At 40.1% G+C, this 21,186-nt stretch overlaps 1 protein-coding gene across 2 annotated transcripts; it reads left to right on the plus strand.

Moving 5' to 3' along the window:
* Positions 1-10,094: 10,094 nt before the first annotated feature.
* fermt1 (FERM domain containing kindlin 1) lies at positions 10,095-20,214 on the plus strand. Of its 2 annotated transcripts, none has more exons than XM_046373637.1 (16): positions 10,095-10,248; positions 12,030-12,184; positions 13,051-13,148; positions 13,597-13,732; positions 13,906-14,043; positions 15,311-15,494; positions 15,827-15,929; positions 16,059-16,166; positions 17,367-17,498; positions 17,683-17,732; positions 18,083-18,207; positions 18,599-18,705; positions 18,827-19,051; positions 19,152-19,276; positions 19,389-19,530; positions 19,665-20,214. In XM_046373637.1, the coding sequence occupies exons 2-16, from the start codon at positions 12,034-12,036 to the stop codon at positions 19,836-19,838; spliced, it is 1,998 nt and encodes a 665-aa protein (XP_046229593.1). In that variant the 5' UTR covers positions 10,095-10,248; positions 12,030-12,033; the 3' UTR covers positions 19,839-20,214. The 2 variants fall into 2 exon arrangements, with proteins under 2 accessions (XP_046229593.1, XP_046229594.1); XM_046373638.1 differs by lacking the exon at positions 10,095-10,248 and adding an exon at positions 11,920-11,939.
* Positions 20,215-21,186: the final 972 nt, after the last annotated feature.

Below are 21,186 nucleotides of genomic sequence, written 5' to 3' on the forward strand. Positions count from 1 at the left end.
GACCTAAGCCTACTTCCAAGTAACAGAACAGTACCAGCAGCTTAAGCTGAGGTCTGTTTTTTATATTAATCTATTCATTAATAATTGCCCACACTAATTTGCTTTAACCTGAGTAAGTGAACAACACCTTCCTTGACACTCAAGACCACTAAAGCTGACCACATTCTTACTAAATCCACACAGAGATCACTGACATGTAATGGGTCCATCAACAACATTAAAATTACTGAAGGATAAAGTACTCCTTATTTACACTCAGTAAAAATATGACATTACCAACATTTTTATGACAACTAATAATTCAACTAATCTGATGATGGTATATGGCCCTTCATTATTGTCTTAATTTTTCCAACACCTGGAAGTGGGGGTGGTGAGGAGTGTAACCCAAACATGCCAACTCAGTCAGTCAGTCCACCAGCCCATGTGATATGGGTCTTTATGAGTGGACACCTGCAGCAGTTAGCGTCCCAGTCGGCTTTGTGAAAGCCTCTGAAGTGAGTGGGGGACAGAGGGGAGAGCTAGAGGGCCAGACCCTGGTTTGGCCCTGAAGGCCTTAACTATCACTCCAGTCCATGGGTTGTCTTTGGCCTTGCTAACTGTTCCATGAAATGGGCCCCAGGAACAGTGCAAACCTCCCAGAAACAGGCCGCTCACTGTTAGCCAACAGTGCTCCCTTTGTGTGAAAATTGTGAAAGCTGGCCCTTTTCTGCACCAGTCCTGCCTTTCTTTTGAGCCTCAGCTGTGAGCAAACAAAGCTGGCTTAAAGGTTTGCATGATGGTTAGCTAGTTAGCTGGCTAGCCATATTAGAGTTCGCATCAATGAGAGCAATGGAGTTTGTGTTTCCTGTGTTCTGCAGGTGGGATCTCAATGGCTAATGAGAGAGGACATCTAGTCAATGCTCTGCTGATGAGGCCCTCATAAAAAACAATAACCCTGTTTTATGTGGTTTGTGAGGGAGCAGAGCTCAAGTATTCATAATATGATCCAAATGAAACACTCAGTGCCTTAATGGTCTTTGGGATTATTCTTACATTTTAGTTAAAAATTTCAAAGCCAGCCGGTAAGAGTATGAGCCTTCAAAAAATATCTCTCTCTAGACGTGTCATCTACAGTAAGATAGAACTGAAATAAAAAAGTGGGATTTTGGAGATTAAATAGCTACCATATTTTATTTAATATCTTATACTATAACATTTTAAAATATTCTACCAATGATTTTCAGATTTTCTAATTTATCCCATAATTACATACAGTATCAGTATCTGACTGGTGTGCACCCACCCGTTAGGCGTAGACTGTAAGAAACTGCAACGGAGACTGCCACTCAAGAATAAGGCTGTTCAGCCACAGCAAGCGCTGCATCTCAACCACAGTATAATGTTTGGTGCACACTTTCTTGTGAGACAGAAGAAAGCCGAATGTATTCTGGCTTTCATTGCAGTTTATTTTGTTGCCAACTCAGTCTGTGCATCCTCTCAGGACGTTTTCCAAACAAAAAAGATTTGTTTGCAGGCTTGCTGTTAGAGGTGGTGATGTTTTGATCAAGGTTGAACACTGTCAGCAAAACACTGTCAGTGCAAAATATTATACGGCCACATCACAGTTGCCACACCTACCACTGCAGTAATGTACAGCGATAACAAAGGTTTCTGTTACCTGCTGAGTGAATATGTAGCACTATGATGGGTCTTACTAACCAATTCCACATCCATCATCGTGTGTTATCAGAGGATAATGTGTTCTGAGGAAATAGATGAAACATGTATTAAATGTCATTTGCTTCATTTTGCTTCATTTATCTATGGTTAAAATGGACAATCAAGTCACCACAGCTTTGAGGTCACAGCATGAATGAACTCCCCAGGAAGGACTTCCCAAAGTGGGGCCACTGGGCCAAAGTTGGCCTTCTGTGAGGTTGGATTTGGCCCATCAGTTGTTTCTGGTGGAAAAAAAATGCAAAATCTATTTTTTGTTATTGTATTGCATATTGTATTTTTGTGAGATTAAAAAAAGTATTCAAAAGTATATCATAATCTTGAGTGACATTGCACAGAAGTTAGTCAATTATATGAACACAGAATCCACACAAAGAAATATCATTCATTTGCTTTTTGACAGAAAAATACAAAAGGTGTTTGCTTTTTGCCTGTGGTCCACCATTAAGTTTAATTTTTGCATCCCCCCAGGGAAAAAGGGGAGTCCCTGCCACAGTAAAGGTGTTCACTTTTAAGGTTACAAAATGAGCTATGGCTACAACTTTCATGACCAGGGAAATGCTTCGGTGTATTTATTAAGAGATAAACTTTGCTAAAGCACACTTTCCCTTTTTTTCTTCTTGGATGGAAAGGAAAACCAGTAGCACTTGGTTTAACCACGTTTCATTTTGCATAATTGTTCCCAAGGTTGCTGTTTTTTATTTGTAGGCTTTCTGTGCCAATATAATTCAATTTCTGTGGCCAAGCCAAATATTTGCAGCATGGCTTACGCTTCTAAACTGAGCTGTAGTTGGGGCAAAAGAGGTTTGCCTTGCCAGCAGCACTGCACAGACAAGGCAATAAACAGATTCACTGCTCATCAACAACAACTCTGCTTCTAATCACACTGCCATTCTCATTACTTACTCTGTCGAGCAATAAATTCTTCAATAAGTGCTGAGATAAACACACAATAGTCACAGGCACTGAAGTTTTATTACACTTCAGTCCACACCTTGCATTGCACCGAGCTCTGCACTGATGGTTTGATGGTAAACCGACTGTTTACTACTTCTTAGGAACAGATGACACAAACTTGAGGGAGTCAGAGTCATTTACAGTTAGTTAAATTTCTTGCTGAGAGGCCCTGCTAAATGCTTCTTCCACAGACCTTGCTGGGAAATATTTGCAATGGTTTCCATCCAGATCTGGGTCACTCAGTTCCACATTCACTGCACAGGTGAGCTGGAGCAGGTTTGTTTGGCACTGGTCATTGGCTGTCCTTTCCTTTCCACAGGGCTGGGAAAGCAGCACCACATACAGCTTGTGACAACAAGAGATGCTTTTGTCCATAGATTACCACGGCAAAATGACACCGCTAAGCCGCCTGCTGCCAATGTTGTCCAGGTCTCCCAAGACAGTCCCCCAGGGGCTACAAGACCTGTTGCAGGCCAGTCCAATAGAGGCAGAAGGAGAGTGAGAGCCCTCGGGAGAATAGGTAACTCTGTCAGCCAGCCGTGCTGCTGCAGCATGCAGATGAAAACAACCTCTTTCACACTGAATGTGTTTTGGCTTCCAGGGCTGTAATCATAGATGATTAGCCTAAGAACTCAATTCCGAGCGGGGTTATTCCTTATTCCTGTCACACTGTAAGAAATTATATTTACCTACCACTTTTCCTAACTGTCTCAGGACATAAAGGGAGACTTGACTGATCAGTGGAATTCATGGCAGGTGTCTGATATTGATCTTAACATTAAAAAGTAAAGTACACCTCATTTCAGAATGTGTTCCGTCCAGGTACACACAGGTGAGCTCAATTCCATTTGATTCACAACTTGAAGAAGAAAGATTTTTGAAGAAGCATTAACAATTACTCAGATCAGAAGTAGAAGTACAAAGTTTTTTTTCTTTAAATTTCCAGACTAGAGCAAAGTGAAATGAGAACATACTATTCTGAAATGAGTACAAAGAGCCTTCACTGGTTTGTAGTTGGTTAATGACTCAAGCAGCGTGACACATTACAAGGACTGATGTCACCCGGCTCATCACCCCAGAACAGGTGCAGCCTTCTCTCTTCCCTCTCCTCATACTGGTCTTGCTGCAGCTTGTTTTCCTTCTACATGTGGAAAACATCTGCATAGGTGGTCCCTCTCTTTCTTTCTGCTCCCCCCTCCACCCCTCTCATTTACTCCCACCCCTCTATTCTGTCTCTCTCTGTCTCCTCATGTCTTACTTTTTTTATGCCGGAAAAGGGAAGTGCTGATTGTAAACAGGGAGAGGTGTCAGTGCCAGAAGAAATGGGCCGCGTATTTCTGGATCCAAGCTGCGAGGTTTACCGAAGCGTATTTTTATCATGAAAAGCCAACATGGAATGGGACGGCCATGTTAGGCTGCTGGTCTAATTTGCTCTAAGCATGTACAAATAGGACGGCCCACACAGACCATAAAAGTGGAGTGGAGGTTTTGCTCAACGCGGCACTTTTGTCTGACCAGAAGCACAGGGACGCCTTCCAAATAACAAACAGATCACAAAAGAAAAAAGAAAACACACAAAGGCAAACTTGATGGTTTGAAATACAGCAGAAAAACTCAGAGGAGGAGGACAGACTACTGTTGCTTCAGTGTTATTCCACAAGCTAACAGTATTTCATGCAATGTTTACTAACAATCAATAGTTAATGTTAATTACGTAACAATATAAATGTACTTTGTTTAACATTTCTAACTTGCAAGGCTTGCATTACTAGTGACTGTCAGAGTGTGTGTGTACATATATATATATATGTGTGTATGTATATATATATATATATATATATATATATATATATATATATATATATATATATATATATATATATATATATATATATATATATATATATGTATGTATGTATGTATGTTTCCACCTTCGGAGCTGCACCAATGTCCCTCCTGTCTGTTCTCTATACATTTTATTGCACCATGGACAGTATTTATTTATTTGCTCTTGAGCAATTCACTCTGGAAAACTGGAGAAACCCCATAGATCCTATGAGTACTGTACATTTGCACAAGTGCACATTACACGCCCACGCATGGATACATGTACATGTACACGCACGCGCGTGCACACACACACGCACACATACATATGTCTAAACGGGGTTCCCCTTTAGACACCGGATAAATAACTAACTTCAAACAGTAAACTAGGTGCTAATGAACTGGATCCTGACAGGGTTTGCTTTCCGCAAGCATAGACCCACCCCACAATGGATCCATTCACAGGATCTCAGCCATGGAAAGTGTTGGTAAAGTAATCCCACTAGAGTTTATGTGACCTTTTCTAACTCTCAGTACGTCTTTCTCCCCTCAGGCCTTTAAGGCTTGGCCAAAAACAACACTGACCTGCATCAGCTGATACAGGCAGAGGCTACCCACATTTGCATGTTTCAAAATGACACCCATTCACGACCAGTTGGCAAATTGATGTGGGGAGGAAAGGAACACAACGCCCCACTTCCTCTTACGCTGTACCTGATCAGTCACGGCAACTTCAAGGTCAGTGTTAAGGGTTGTTTCTTCCATGTCACCGTGTTGCACAGGACGTGGGTGGATAGCATCTAAATGCTTCCGTGGCAAGATTCAAACCCAATATCCCCTGCATGCTGGACCTGCAAGAAATGGTGTTGTATCTTTAACAAAATATGGCAGTGTTCCCACTGTGTCTCCGTGTGCTCTGGAAAAAACTGTTAAAACTCACAGCATTGCATATAGCTTTATTCAACACATTTGATATTCACGAAAGAACAAAAATGTCAGCGGCCTCAAACTTTCATGTACACCTGATGAAACTAACACTGAAAGATTGTGACAATTCATTTGACATTTCACCATAACTTTTGCCAACAGAAAAAGAGTGAACACACTGGGCTTGATGGCAGAAAAAGCGTGAAAGAAAAAAAATCTTTCTGTCTTTCTTTCTTTTAATTTTGGACCAGCAGAGTATTGGGCTGAGGTGAATGATCACCACCTATCCACATGGGCGTGTTCATCTATAACTTTTATGTCTCTGGCCAGCAAAGGGATGAAATACTGCCGGTGACAGGTAAAGCGATACTCTGTAATGGAAGTTGTTTTACAGTAGCCACTTTTCAGAAAGAAGTGCAATATTTAAACATGTGATATCCTGTTCCAAACCACAGTCCAGAACTGCTTCTCTGCTAGATGTGAGGGTCACACTGTGCTGACAACCTGTATTTATGGCTATCTGACCTGACACCATGAAAAGTTTTATTTCTATCAGATGTTTCCATGCAAGGAGAGGTGAACAGAGAAAAGGAATATCAGTCTTGGCTGTGTGGTGTGGAAAGTTCAAATGTAATTGAAAATGCATGAACTTTCTGCATCTTTTAACTTCTTTTTCATTTTTCAAAAAAAAAAACAAAAAAACAACTTGTTTTTTAATTTAGAAGTTTTTATAGCACTGGCCTGGCTAGGTAACAGTTTCATAAGCTTCAATGGAAACATCCACAAACAAGAACGTAAGACGCCATTTACCAAAGCACGGCAATGGCTCCTCCCATACAAATAAACAATTAATTTTAGAAATAAAAGAGCCTTTATGCTGAGCCTTTACTGCAGTGGAAAGATTTCACAGACTATCTGTGGAGAGGCTGGTAATATTTAGGCAAATGCAGGCACTTTCATGAACACATACGCCTTTTGGACAATCACTCTGCTGTAAGTCATATACATCCTCTCTTCATCATCACACCTGGGTTGCTTGACTCTCTCATCGCGACAAAATTTCACGTTATACTGACATTTGTAAAACAAATAACCTGCCAGGTGCAGGTTGTCCTTTCCTGAGTTTTATTTTTCTATCTGAAGAGGGACTGATATGGAGTTTCATGGTAGCTATGGAGGTCAGCAGCATAAGAATAAATCAATTCCCATTAAAAAGAAAGTATGAAAAAGAACAAAGATGTGATTTTGGCAACATCAAAGAGTGAAAATGAATCAGAGCTACAACACTTTGCAGGCCATAAGGCAGTATAGCTTTTGTTCCCCAGAGCCCTGTGCTGTCAAAGGCCTCTCTTCTAGCGCCGTTTCTCAAGTCTCCTGACCCCCTCAGTCCAAGTCCCACAGGACAAGACCCGAGGTTTTGTTGGGTTGTAGAGGTGGGAGCAGCCAAGGGGATGTAGGGGCTGAGGTGAGTAGTGCTTGGTAACTTTATGAAAACAACACCTCTGAGCAGTGTTTACCTCCGAACCCGTATTAAGTCATGAATGAGGCTTCCATCGACACGTCAAAGAAGGTGGTGAGGTAGGTTAGTTTCTTGTTGCATTCATTACTCCCACTCCCCTATCCCACCTCCCCACTACATCTCTCGAAGAACAACCCCCCCACCTCACCTCACCCCAAAAGCATGGGGCTCGGCAGCATGAATGGGGCATTGTGATGCGTCTCCGTCATGGCAGTGAATGTTTTCACTTCCATTTGATCCGTCGGCAAGGCTGCTAATTGGGTAAGCGTGTTCCCAGGTCACCAAGAGGTTTCTCTTTCCATAAATACAGAAAGCCGGCAAAGGCTTCTACAGATGTTGTTTCCCACCCGCTTCCAAGTAGGTTCAGATCCGCTTCAGGCCGTAGATGTAATTTATTGTGTCTAAAACCACACTCCAAAATTTTTCCTTCTTTCTGTCCTCATCACTACTCAAAGACTACATTTTATCATTCACCCAGGCACTGTAGTAAGGCTGAAGGCTGATATGTGTCCTTTCTTTTCTTTCAGCTTGGACTGCACATGTACAATGCCATTAAAACCACAGGTGTCATGATGACATGGGCATGGCGTTACTTTGTCTGTACTCCATCCAGGCCTGACAGGTTCAAATGATGTTATTTTCCATGTGTCTCTCCACCGATGACACAGTTTATGAGGTCCAGGTTTTATTTGTTTGTTTTTGTCATGGAATTTACATTTCCTGTCTTACACAAGGACTCAACGACGACCTCATGCGCCAAGACGTAACACTCAGCTGGGACTGAAAAGCTTAGACAGGCTCACAGACATGTTTGTTTCGTTTAATCTTTAGGGTGTGGTCAAAATGATCAAGTGATCAAAGAAACTGTCCTTCAAGTGAAGCGTCCAGTTATATGCCCGTGAGTTGGTAAGCATCCACCATGCTGAAGTGCCCTTACTAATTCTATGGCTGTTCTTCTGCAGCTGACTCTGGCATCTGTCCTCCTTGGATGGGACAAATAAAGAAACATATTCCACACTTAATAAAGTATGACATCATACTATCAAAAAAAGAGACAGCACTCCAGACATTCCCTGAGAGGGTTTGTGGTAGTTTTTCTGTCATGGTTTCATAATCACAACTCAGGCAGCTAGCAAGATGACACTACTTGAGAGTTACTCCAAAATACCATCTGTCATTTGTATTACCATGTTCTTCCTAAGAGCTTTTGCATATTGTGACAACTTCAGTAGCAACTGCCAGCTCCTGTTTTCTTGTAGTGAGAAAAATCTTATGTAATGAAGGAGATGATAAAGACATTTTGAATTTATCCATTGCAGCACCTTTAAGGTTCAGTGTATGCCATTTACCAAGCATATAAAGAACCACCAAGTTACAGCAAACAGTGGTGGGTTTCTAACGTAAAGACACCTTTCTCTAAAAACTGGTTCACAAACTTAGGGTCTTTCTATCCTGCAGCTCTAGTATGATCTAATGGCGCCACCATGTGATGGCAGCTGAACTTGTAGCCTGAGGATTCGCTTTCATATTAGTTTATTGAACAGAAATGCACAACAAATCATTCAATAATCTCTCTCTGCAAATAAATGCAGAATCTCTTAAACACAAAAAGAGCAACGCAATCAACAGTGTGAATTTTACTATGATGCTAGAGATGCAACTTCTTTCTATTTCCAGTGTGACTAATAACTTAAATGACCAATCAATTAACAATTAATTCATCTACCAAGACTTAAATTACAGACTTTCTGACTGTTTGACTGTAAAGGGGCAGCCATAATATTGTGAACATTTAGAAGCACATAAACATCTTATCAAGTTCTACGTCTTTCTGAAACTTAGTGGTGACAATGGACAGAATTCGATTACTATCTTCCAGTTACAATTTGGAGGCTGACATTTATTTTAAATTTATTTAAAAGCTTCAGTCTGTGTCAAGCTAACTACTTGCCCCTGTATTCTTATTTGTATCCAGTAGAATGCCAGGACCAGCCAAGGCAAAAAGCTACTATCTGATCTTACCAACAGAAACCAGGGGGTGGCAGGCTTCACACATGAGCTCACCTCGTGACCATGTGGCTGTAACAGAAGTCCATGCACAAACTGCTGAAGAAACACACCTACATATTAAAAAATATAAAATTGGCTATAATTCAGTGTGGCTGGCTGGTTGTCAGTAGAACACCATCTGTATAAATGAAAGAATACAAGCCATCAATTTTACTGTTGGGTTATTGTCGTTTCATAAGCTGGCAATATCATTATGTGAAAAAAACAAACTCAAGTGATTCATCTTGATTTACTCACTGGGTAGGATGTGGGCATTAAGGAAGGTGGGTTGATTCGTCTGAGGTAATCCATTACTCATCATGTTGTGGGCCTGTCTCTTTAAATCCACTTAAACTGGATTAAAGATCCTGATATATTTTCACGGTAACTATACACCCTTTGACAGTATCTAAACACAGTTCCTCAGAAACTTTCTACAAGATTGTAGCTTCATTTGTAAAGTTGGTAGACTGTACCTTTTAAATGTAGAACATAGGGTTAACTAACAGGTTAAATGCTGTATGACTGCAAAGATTTCTGTCCATTCATCAATGGCTGGCCAGTCCTATTCTACTTTATTACTATTAATATATGGTATCGGGCTGAGCTACAAGTAAGTGGTGTTGTCACAACACGTGCTTTTATCGCTAAAAATGTTGGAACTTATTTAAAGTATACGACAATATATTTAACTTAATTTAGTAAATACGTAAGCTACCTGCCATTTTATTTTGGTATGTCCGTTTTAAAAAAGTGGGGGGAGTGTGTATGTTAGAGAACTTTGATAAGGATTATTTTTCTGCTATGCTAAATAATAACTAATGCTTTCCAAATTACGTTAGCTCGCTGCTATGTTGTAATTCAGTTTGCAAAACATAACAACACAGTAACAGACGAGAGAGCTACAAACTTTAATCTAGTTTGTAAACTTTGGCTAAATTTGGAGCACTCATGAGGCTGCCCCAGCTATTACAGATTAACTCTGTCATATCGTAACACGAACAGATTTCTTTGTAACTTCCTGGCGCTGTTCAATTTATTCCCATAATCAAATCCCACTTTGCTCAGTAACATTACACACAGGTAACACAGGTAACGTAACCTACTCTCCCACTTCCTCTAACGGTTCCACCTCCTCTCTACCTGTATGAACTGGGTGTGTTTACACCCGAAGGATCCTCATTCCTGTTTCATTCCACTTCACGAGAAATTACCAGGAATACCTCACCGACAGAAAACTTTGAACCAAGGTAAGGGCGGTTTTCTTTACATCTGCGTAACCACGTGGGAAAAATGAAACGGTTGGTTTTAAGGGCCATTAGCCAGCCTGGTTTCATCAAAACGGACTAATCACGTCCACGGAAAAAAATATCACGTTATATGAGTGAAAATGGTTCCGTTGGGATCTGTTATGTGCCTGTGGTTGGCCTACACTGAAGGAAGTTAATAGTTAATTTGTATAACTTTATTGTTCTTTACAATGAGGCTGGGCTGATACTGTGCTGTATTCTGTGAATACTAAAACTGAAGCTAGTGTTGTTTATGGCTGAGAAGATAGGCCTGATACTTGGTAGCTGTTGTAACAGGATTCACTGTCATCATTTTTGTTTTTTGTTTTTTTTATTTCATTCCATTTACCTTAGTATGAATGATTGAACTTGAATGAATGGTACTGTTGGATTTGTCTTTAAAAGTAGTGTGTGTAGTTTTATTATAAGCAGGGATTGTATTTGTCTTGGAGTGTGGAGGTCTTTTTCTGGTGCTGCCTTCGTCCACTTGTTTCAATTATGTCTGCTATTTCACTGCAGTTTTGAATGGAGATTATACATTAAAAGGCTTGTCGATTTAGAAAAAAGGCCAGTACACGTTGGCTACCTTGAAACTCTTTGAAACACTGGATGTTTTGTATGAAAAATACATGCCATTTTCTGTAGTTTCTGTTTTGTTGTGTCCCAAATTACCTCATTGCTCTTTCCATCAGTTCTGGGATTTTTCATTTTTGCACTTAGTGTAATATTGCCTAAGCCAATTCATTTCTCTCTCCAACACATCTCAACAAGCCTTCCCTCAGCAAACTGCAAGCTCAGACTTTTAACAGCACCTTACAGCTGCATAGGGAGGGAGCAGCGCAAAGCACAAAAAAGCAGAGTGTGTTCATTATATCTAGCCTCCCAGCAAAACTGTTTCACACAGTATACACTTCAGCTGGGCTACCCAGGACAAATAAAACAGGTATTTCTGTTGATTGCCCCAGTCTAGACAAGTGTGCTTGTTTATGTTTGCATCTCTGTTCACCACATTTTCAGAGTTCGAGTGTGAAGTTAAGGGAGACCGGTGCAGTGTGTGGAGATTGTTGTTTTGCATGGTCTCTCCTGCACCAGATTCGTGTCCCTGCTCGTCACACATTCCACAGCTGTACCCTCCCTGTTCCTCCTTTGCTCTTCTCCCCTTTCTTACCTCCCTGATGTCTCTCATCTAATCAGTCTTTTTCATAATTAAAGTCCAACAAGCCTCCACCATATCTGTGCCTTTCTGCGCAGGGATGTATGGCTGTGTTATATCTGCAGTCTCTTCTCTTTTTTCTGCAGGCACCAGCCCGTACATCTGCCAGTCTGTGTGTACCCTGATATCTTATTTATAAATGTATTGGCTGAGAGGAGTACTTCAGGGGCTGCAGTATCATTGCAGAGATACTGCAGAAGAAGCAGGGTGAACATCTGTTCTATTGGTGGCCACTTAGAACAGTAACACTCAGAGATCTGTGATTGAAAGTGCTGGCCAAGTTCATTTGGATGTTCTCATAGGATGTTGAGAAACACTTAATCCACTGACTCATGTTTGCATTCCAGATGTTTCCCAATCTTCCAAACAAAAGAAAGCAGGAAAAGAATCAACAATATTTTAGTGCAATTCCCCCACCATGTCATTAATTGAGATAGTGGTAGGTTTGGCCCCTGTGATGGCAGCATCTAAAGCTTAAGCATCCTGTCTATAATATGTGCACTGTCTCACCTCTGTCTTTTTGTAACAGGACCATGATCACAGCTGCAGAGTATGGAGAAACATCATGGGAACTATCTGTGCAGGTGGATCAAAAAGCTGGTGATGAGTCCATGAGGTTTAAGCTGAGAGTGAAGGGAGACTTGCACATTGGAGGCCTCATGCTTAAACTGGTGGAAAAGATCAGTAAGTAAAACTGGGGTACTATATTCTGATATTGCATTAATAGAGTGTAGCATCTTATTTTTTGTACCACTGAACAAGACACTAAACCCCAAAATGTCTGCAGGAGTGTTGTATCCCAATGGCTGACTCTATGCAGTGACCTCTTTCAGTAACTATAGAGTCACATGAGAAAATACAAATTTCAATTGCCTCTGAATGTTGGGGATACATTTCTCTCCCTCATCTTATTGCTTGCATTTAAAACATGCAATTTTGGTTTGTTTACCTGGCTAAGGCATACATCCATTCAACTTTGTTTTAAGCATAGTGCCTTAAGCTCCCCCTGCTGCCACAACAGGAGCCACACCCTTGTTTGCCCTGCATTTTTCTGTACTGCAGTACCATTGTTGTGTCACAGTGCAACGGCTTGCGTAGCCCTAGGGGACAAAGTTCAGGCATGATCTCTTCTCATATGTCTTTATAGTTTCTCATAAAAAAGGAGGAGTTACTATAGTGTGAAGGCAACTTTAGTAAGGTGGTTTAAAGAGCATGAGACATAACAGATGACTAACAAGCTTGTCATCAATGGATGGATTTCAGCCCAGCACCAAAACATGGTATCAGGTAGACTCACACTCTAATCACACTCAGACAACCAAACAACAGTGAGTACAGGAAGTGCTTGTGCTGGAAGCAAGATATAGCTATTGTTGAAATATTTTAACTACAAAGCCATAGCTCCACCTCATCACTCAAGCATTAAACTTGATATGTAGATCTGTGCAATAACTTTAGGTGAGAGGTACCCTTAAACTTGAGGTATGACCATAACAAAGTAGTAATGGAAGCATGGAAGTAATATGTTTTACTTCAATTGTCACTTCCAGAGGCTCCTCAGGACTGGTCGGACCATGCCCTGTGGTGGGAACAGAGGAAATGCTGGCTGCTCAAGACCCACTGGACCTTGGACAAGTGTGGAATTCAGGTAAAATGCAGATGTCAAACTGATTTTATCTATTTTAATAATTTTACTGACCTTTTATATTTTGTAATTTAGTTTGTAGTAATTGATTCTGTGCATGAATGTGATTTTGTAAGCTCAGTCTGACCCATTTGTTGAGTCTATAACATATGTTGCACAAGCCCAAAAGATTCTAGATGTGTTATTAAGGTTCTAAACAAAGCAATAATAACCAAATTTGTACTAAGGATATCAGGAAAATGTGTAGAAAATGAGTACTCTGCACATTTATGCCCCCTCTCAAACACTGACTTCCTGTTTAATTATGGTGCTCATAACCTGCATTACATGTGTGAACATCACTTTTATACCCACTGTGTATAAACTAAGTTCCCCTAAGCTTTAATCACATACTAAGGAAGGAAATGAGGTGTTGTTCATATAATTTCCAAAACAATAACTTTTTGCACAGGCTGATGCTGACCTGCGCTATACACCCCAGCACAAACACCTGTTGCTGCAGCTCCCCAATATGAAAACCATCAATATGACCGTCAGCTTCTCCAGTGTAGTCTTCAAGGCGGTGACAGAGATCTGTCGAATACTCAGTGAGTTCCTCCTGTCCCTTCTGATTGCAGTGTCACTTTGTGCTTGCCACTTTTGGTATGATTTAATGTGTCTCAGACAGAAACATCCTCGAATTGATCTGAAATTCCAAAACTCACCTTCATTCATTATTCCTCCTGATCCCTCATGCTGTCTGCTGTTCGTGCCATCTCAGACATCAGAAGATCAGAGGAATTGTCCCTGCTGAAGCCTCCAGATGATCCCTCCAAGAAGAAAAAGAAGAAAGACAAGGGCTCAGCACTGGATGACATCTGGGACATTGATCTACTAAGCAGGGGACCAGGAGGCACAGGTACTGTGAAACGCAGTACTGTTTTTTAACAAGGCTCAAAAGTTTCAAAGATAAACTGCAGAATCCCTGTGAGGATTCAGGCTAACACTCATACAATGAAAACAGCTGTTAATAAACATGTGTTGGTCTTATTATTCATAGTCATGGTCATATCAAGTCAAATGACTGTTAGTGGCACTAGGAAATGGTTCCCAAACTGGGATGTCTCATTGGGAGCCAGCGCAGGATGGGGTTGAGCACCGGGGGAAAAATATGAATTGAAACTGAAGTTGAAGAGATCACCTCCAACACCAATTGGTTAAATACATATCATACATATACATATAATACATATTATTAATGCTATTAGTTCCACCTGTGCTTTTCTAATAAACCAAAAGGGATCTCGAACGATATGCGGCTAGACAATATGGCCTAAATCATAATAATAGTAATGATAATTATGTTTATAGCATGCGTTTTAATACATTATTGCATTACATTTCCTTCTTCATGTTGACTCATTTTTTATTTGTTTGAATTACTATGATAAGATTTTGGTCTGTTGGACTGGTCTGTGGACTGACTGGTTGGCTGAACTTCCAGATAAACATTACTGGTTGGCTATATTTAGTCTCATTTTAATTACAGGGGATCCTGAGAATATGTTGATCGAAAGTAAGTTTTGCATAAATTTCGGCTAGTTGAAAATTCAAAATCTCTTTCAGCTGGATATCTTCATATTATTATCCAGCTCCAGGAGAGATAGCATCTTTATTTCTATGAGTGACTTCTGCTGGAGGAGAAGAACTGAGAAATATCTAATTATAGTGCTGCTGAGATCTGACAAGCCGTAGTTATCATCATTGAGATCTGAAAGAATTGTTCAGTATGCTGCCATGCTCTTTAAGGTTTCCCTAACACGCACTCTGAGTATCCAGTTCAGATCCCCGCCAACCTAAAAGACGCTCTAATTAAGACCTTTGATCTCTGCCGCCTTTAATGTTGTCCCAGTTATTACCTTTTGAGTTTCATCATGTGCTATTTTGTTTTTATGACTCTAAACCCTTCTTTCCAACTTTTATTATAACTGTTCTCATTTGAAAGTGTTATTTTGGTTTTATAAATTATTTGTGACTCTCACACCTCCAATACTATCAGACCAACTTCAAGTGCAGTTTCCTTAATAGTTCCTTTAAATACACTATTTCTATGAAGGTATGCTGAACCTTAACAATGTCTGACCAACTAGATTTCAGTAATTTATCTTCTGTTCTCCCTGCACAAGGCCCAATGTACAGCAAGACCATGACAGCCACCTATGACCCAGAGAACGGGATGCCGGTCACTGCCACAAGCCTTTGGTTTGGAGAAAACCCTCTCGCCGACTGCCAGCCAAACCTCCCGCCTGCTGAGCTGGCCAAGTTGTACCAACCGCTCTCGCTAGTGGACAAAGCAATCAACAATGCAGGGTAGATGAAAATATTCTGCAGCTGTCGGTTGGCGTTTGTAAACAAAACAGTAAGCGATTCTGGAGAAAGATGGCTGAACCTTACATCCTGGCAGTCAAATACAGTCAAATAGTGCCCTGAGCAAAATAATGAGAAAATAAGAAAATTCAGACAGAGGACAGAGTCTCTGCAGATACAGACACTACCTCTCATGAGTCATAAGTGATGATTGAGAGGGATTTTTGCATGAGTCAATATATAGTTTATTTTGTTCCTGCATATTTTCCCTTCAAATAATATTCATGATATTTCCATCTGCAGCTTATCTAATTGGTTGTTGCTGTGATTGACAGATGGTTGGACTCATCTCGTTCTCTTATGGAGCAAGAGATTCAAGAAGGAGATAAGCTACTACTGCGCTTCAAATACAATGTCTTCTTTGACCTCAATCCAAAAGTAAGAGACCTGGAAAAGTCACAGACCCTTCAAAATGTTATTTTCTTCAAATCCTCTGAAATTAACTGCTGGAAAGACTTGTTTTGAATTAAACTTGAGTGTATATGTGCCCATGTTTTTGTGTTTCAGTATGATGCTGTCAGAATAACTCAGCTGTATGAACAAGCTCGCTGGTCCATCCTGCTGGAAGAGATCGATTGCACTGAGGAGGAGATGCTGATGTTTGCTTCCTTACAGGTGAACAATATGCATCTTAGTCATGAAAGGAATATAAGGTTGTGTGTGTGCCACAATATCCAGAATGAAAAGGAGACACATTTCTCTAAAATGGCACTGAAATGGTATATACATTATTTTTCATATTTTAAGTCATTTTAAGTCGTTTTTAATAATGTAGGGATTGTATCACCATTATTAGGTTACACAACATACTATATGAATAAAAATGCTTTTTTGTATAGCATCTTATTCTTATTTGATATAACCAAGGGCAAAATCCTTCCCTGCAGGGAGTTTATTTCAAAAACCAGTTAGACTTCTCTGCTAACCACTAAGCCACTTCATCATATAATAATATCTCAACAAAAGTCAATTATAAATGTAACCTTAAATTTCCCTTGGAATCAATAAAGTATCTATCTATCTGGTTATCACTGGAGCAGTGCCAACCCCTGGATCTTCATCTATTAAAGGCTGATGTTAAAGCTATATCCTTAGCACATACAAGCATCTTTTTATCTTAAAACTAAACTAACTTACAGCACTCTTGGTTTAACTCTCAAGATCGTGATTTAAATTGGCATGCAATGGTGAATTATTGTTCTCTGAATGGCTGAGTGCAAGTAATGTGACCTAAATTAGTTTTAAGTACAGTTTGTGTGTGCCTTGGAGCTGAGAATATGATACATCCAGGGGAGGGAGGTTGGTGTCTTAACAAGGACATGTCAGGACATGAGTAAAATCCCATTGGAAGGACGGATGGAGGAGCAGACAAAGACAAGTACAGGAAGAGAGACTGAGTAGGGGGAAAAGTAGTACCATAAGAAGTATAGCTCTCCATCATACAAAGCTGATCCAAGGAACTAATGATTACCAATGATAACTGAGGGAAAGTTCAAGCTGTGAAATTCTCTGTGTCTAAATTTCAGCCCATGTCTGATCTGTTCAGCTGTTATTTTGCAACTGTTGGGACAAGTGATTCAGATGAGTGTTGCACTCACCTACACATTGGTGCAGTGGCTGGCACACATGGTTGTGGCCAAACCTTCCTCTGACTCATGCCAGCCTTGCACAACCTCTTAAGTCACATTGGAGAACTTCATAATGACTCGTTCTTGTTTCTTGCAAAGCTAAATATTTGGTCATTACTGTAATGAAAGTCATTTGAGGACTTTCTATAAATGAAGTAAAAACATTCTTGACTTTTTTGACCCCCAGTATCACATCTGTAAACTGACCGTGTCAAGTGAACAGCCGGACCACTCCAATGAACCAGAAATAGATGAAGTAGAGGCTGCCCTGTCCAACTTGGAGGTCACTCTTGAAGGCGGAAACACAGACAAAATTCTGGTAAACATATTTTTCAGAAACTGGAGTGGATATTAAGTATAATTTTAAGGTTTTCAAGTCTGTTACAGTGGAACACCTGTTTATAAGCAGGGGTGATAGGTAGGAATCCTGTGATTGCATGTCTTAACATGATGATGTCAGGAGAAGACACAGGGTTATTGACAGTTGTTTGTCCCACCCCCAGGAAGACATTACAGACATTCCAGAGCTGGCAGACTCCCTCCGACTCTTTAGGTAAATCCACCTTTATTTAACATTCATCAATATAGTGCCGTTAAATCAGCCTAATTTATTGCTTTGCAAGATAATTTTGGATAATTTTCCGGTGATTTATATGATGGGGGTAAAATATTTATTTATTTAAAAGTTATTATCTCTATTCATTTTGCTTTTAATCTTATAATGGCCTATAGATCTTTTTATCTTATTATCTTCCGATAATTGATTTAAAGGAACAGCCACCTATTGAGCTGCTCACCACAGTAAATAAGTAGCCTGTGCTATTTAAAAAAAAAAGTATCTACATTTCAAATAAGATCTGAAAAGACCAATGATTTGTTTTTCTTTTTTCTGTCTTAAATCAGACCCAAAAGACTAACGCTGCGGGCGTACAAGCAGTACTGGTTTGTTTTCAAGGACACCACCATCTCCTACTACAAAAACAGGGAGTCCTCCTCAGGAGAACCCATAGAGCAGTTTCACCTCCGAGGTCAGTGACGAAAAGCCCACTCTTTTTATGTGTTCTGTAATGTTGAGGATTAGTAACCCTCAATTTAAGCAATCCTGTGATGTATGAATCACTCATGCTGTAAAACAGACTACCAAAATATTGTGATTTTGTAATAACCAATATAATGTCATATGTCATAATGTCATAGCATCCATGCACATAATAGTTAACTTATAAAACAAACTCTGTTACTGTTGGTCATGGAAAAAGCAGTAAATTTCAACCATTAAAGTCCAATTTAAAATGCAGTGGTATTTCCTTTAAGATACCACAGTAACTGCAGTTTTATTCTGTGATAATATTAGCAGATCTGTTGTGTCTTGCTGCCCTTCTTCTGTGGTTAAATTTACTATTGTCTCTTCCACTGCAGGTTGTGAGGTGGTCCCTGATGTCAATGTGACAGACAAGAAGTTTGGCATCAAGCTGCTGCTCCCAGTTGCTGATGGGATGAATGAGGTGTACATCCGATGCGACAATGTAAGGCCCACGTCTTCCTCATCCTGCTGATGAGCTTTTTGTGTGATAACCACTAATTCTGTCTCGTTTTAAAATCCCCGTAGAAATGTTGTCACTGTTGTTTTATTGCTCTCTGTTGAAGGAGACGCAGTATGCGAAGTGGAAAGCTGCATGTATCCTGGCTTCCAAGGGCAAGACGATGGCGTACAGCTCCTACAAGTCGGAAGTGAGAAATATCCAGTCCTTCCTGCAAATGAAGAGCCTGGCGCCCCCTCCTGGTCAGGCAGCTCCCGACCTTGACGCGATGGAAATGAATGCTGAATGTTTTGTTTCCCCACGCTACGCCAAGAAGCACAAGACCAAACAGGTCTGTTCAAGGGCTGCATGCAAAATACTTGACTTTGGCAGCAGCCACACTACTATCGATGAATGCATTCGCTAAATCTGCCTGTGGTGATTGTTTCAAGCTAACAGCACGTATCCTGGAGGCCCATCAGAACATAGCACAGCTGTCCCTAATGGAGGCCAAGATGCGTTTTATTCAGGCCTGGCAGTCACTTCCAGAGTTCGGTATCAACTACTATATTGTCAGGTACATTGCATATATTTAAGTATAATACACATACAACTGGGGACATACTTGAACATCTAAATATCATTTACAAATGATCATATTAGAGGTTGTCCTTTTATTCGTGTTTCAGGTTCAAAGGCAGTAAGAAGGATGAGCTTCTGGGAATCTCATACAACCGTCTAATTCGTATTGACATGTCCTCTGGTCTGCCTGTCACCACATGGAGGTTTGCCAACATGAAGCAATGGAATGTTAACTGGGAGATAAGACAGGTGAGGGATGGCTGTACCACATATTACCATGATTTCAGCTGCCTCTTCATTCAGGGCTGCATTTTTCTTTTGACGATACTACCCACACTTGCATGATTACCTGAGAGACATAAATCCTTTATATATTATTCCAGGTGACCATAGAGTTCGACCAGAACGTGTCAATAGCCTTCTGCTGTTTGAGCTGTGACTGCAAGGTGGTTCACGAGTTCATTGGTGGTTACATCTTCCTCTCCACAAGATCAAAAGACCAAAATGAGACGCTAGATGAAGACTTGTTCCATAAACTTACTGGAGGTCAAGAATGAGGACAGATATAAGCCTGTGCTTCTTATTTTCCGTCTATTGTTTATTTACATTCATGTTACAACGTGAAAGCACAGAACCCATCCACTGTGGTGGTGGTAACCTTGAACACTGAGCAAGTCACTGCCAAAGATAATGGAATGCTACATAACAGTCAGAGAAATTCTCAGCCCTTATGTATCCTGCTGTTATTAGATACAGCAATATATCCTGCACTAGGAAAATAATGTTGTTGAGGTATTTGCCTTGTCAAAACTTGGATGAAAAGATATTTGTAAGAATTAAGCTTTTTTAGGTGAAGAGATGCCCTTGTTTCTAACTGAAGTAAATGTTTGTAAAAGAAAATCAATAAAGGGTTTCACAATTTGTTTCACACTTTTTCACTTGCTGAGTTTTTATATTGGTGGTTAAATTCATCTGAATTTGTAGACTGTAATGAGATGTGTTGCTTCAAGAGATTAATTGTAATTTCACAGATATTTTATGCTTGAAAAAAAAAATTCATTGTAGACATACAATCAGATTATGTTCATGTTAACATTATAAGGAAACATTGTAATAGCTACTGTTTGGTTATGTATGTATAATGCATGCACAACTTACTCTTAAATTCATTTAGGACCTTGTAAACCAGGTGACTTACAACCTGCTTTCAGAAACCTGAAAGCTTCAGATCATCCTTGAAGACATTTTCAGAAACCTGCTCTAGATAAGCTGCAATTTTGATGCTTTAATGGCTGCTATTTCACCCTCCAGCTTGGTTGAATTGGTCTTTTTCACGTTATGTAATGACATCTGTTCCATATTGGGAGTACACAGCCCGGAATTACATTTAATTGTTGCTAAAGTCAAATTGGCATCTTCTGAACTGTATTTAGGATGTTTTAGATATTTCAGTCTACAGTCATGATTTTGACTAAATGTATTTTAGCTTTATAATGCTGAGTTTAATAGAACTATTGGTTTGGAGTGAAGTCACTGTGGCCAATCAACAAATACTGAAAAACACTCGAGACTTGCTCGTCACTTCTAGGCTGAATCACCTATTTCAATCTGAGCAAATCCTGTTATTTCCAATGCAGTGTAGGATGCTCTCTTTTGCTCTTTCAGCCGCCTCACTGCTACACTCCCGTACACTGGTGGTGGGCAGGTGCAGTTGGCACATTATTTGAAAGCAGTTATGAAACACCAGATTGTGGCCCCATGGTGGGAAATGACATGCTCCCACCTAAGCTGGGTGTTGACATACTCCCACATTCGCCATATTTGCAACCTATAAACTATTAACTGTGTATAAATACAATTACAGCCATTTCAGGTTCCACGCTGCTAGGATGACTAATTTTATTG

The sequence above is a fragment of the Scatophagus argus genome, chromosome 19 (genome assembly GCF_020382885.2).
Source record: "Scatophagus argus isolate fScaArg1 chromosome 19, fScaArg1.pri, whole genome shotgun sequence".
Lineage (NCBI taxonomy): Eukaryota > Metazoa > Chordata > Actinopteri > Scatophagidae > Scatophagus > Scatophagus argus.

Excerpts from the sequence above, each read along its gene's own strand:
- fermt1 (XM_046373637.1), top strand. The coding sequence starts at position 12,034 with ATGATCACAGCTGCAGAGTATGGAGAAACATCATGGGAACTATCTGTG. Across the intron at positions 19,277-19,388 it reads ATCAACTACTATATTGTCAG|GTTCAAAGGCAGTAAGAAGG; the intron begins GTACATTGCATA and ends TTCGTGTTTCAG. Across the intron at positions 19,531-19,664 it reads TTAACTGGGAGATAAGACAG|GTGACCATAGAGTTCGACCA; the intron begins GTGAGGGATGGC and ends ATATTATTCCAG.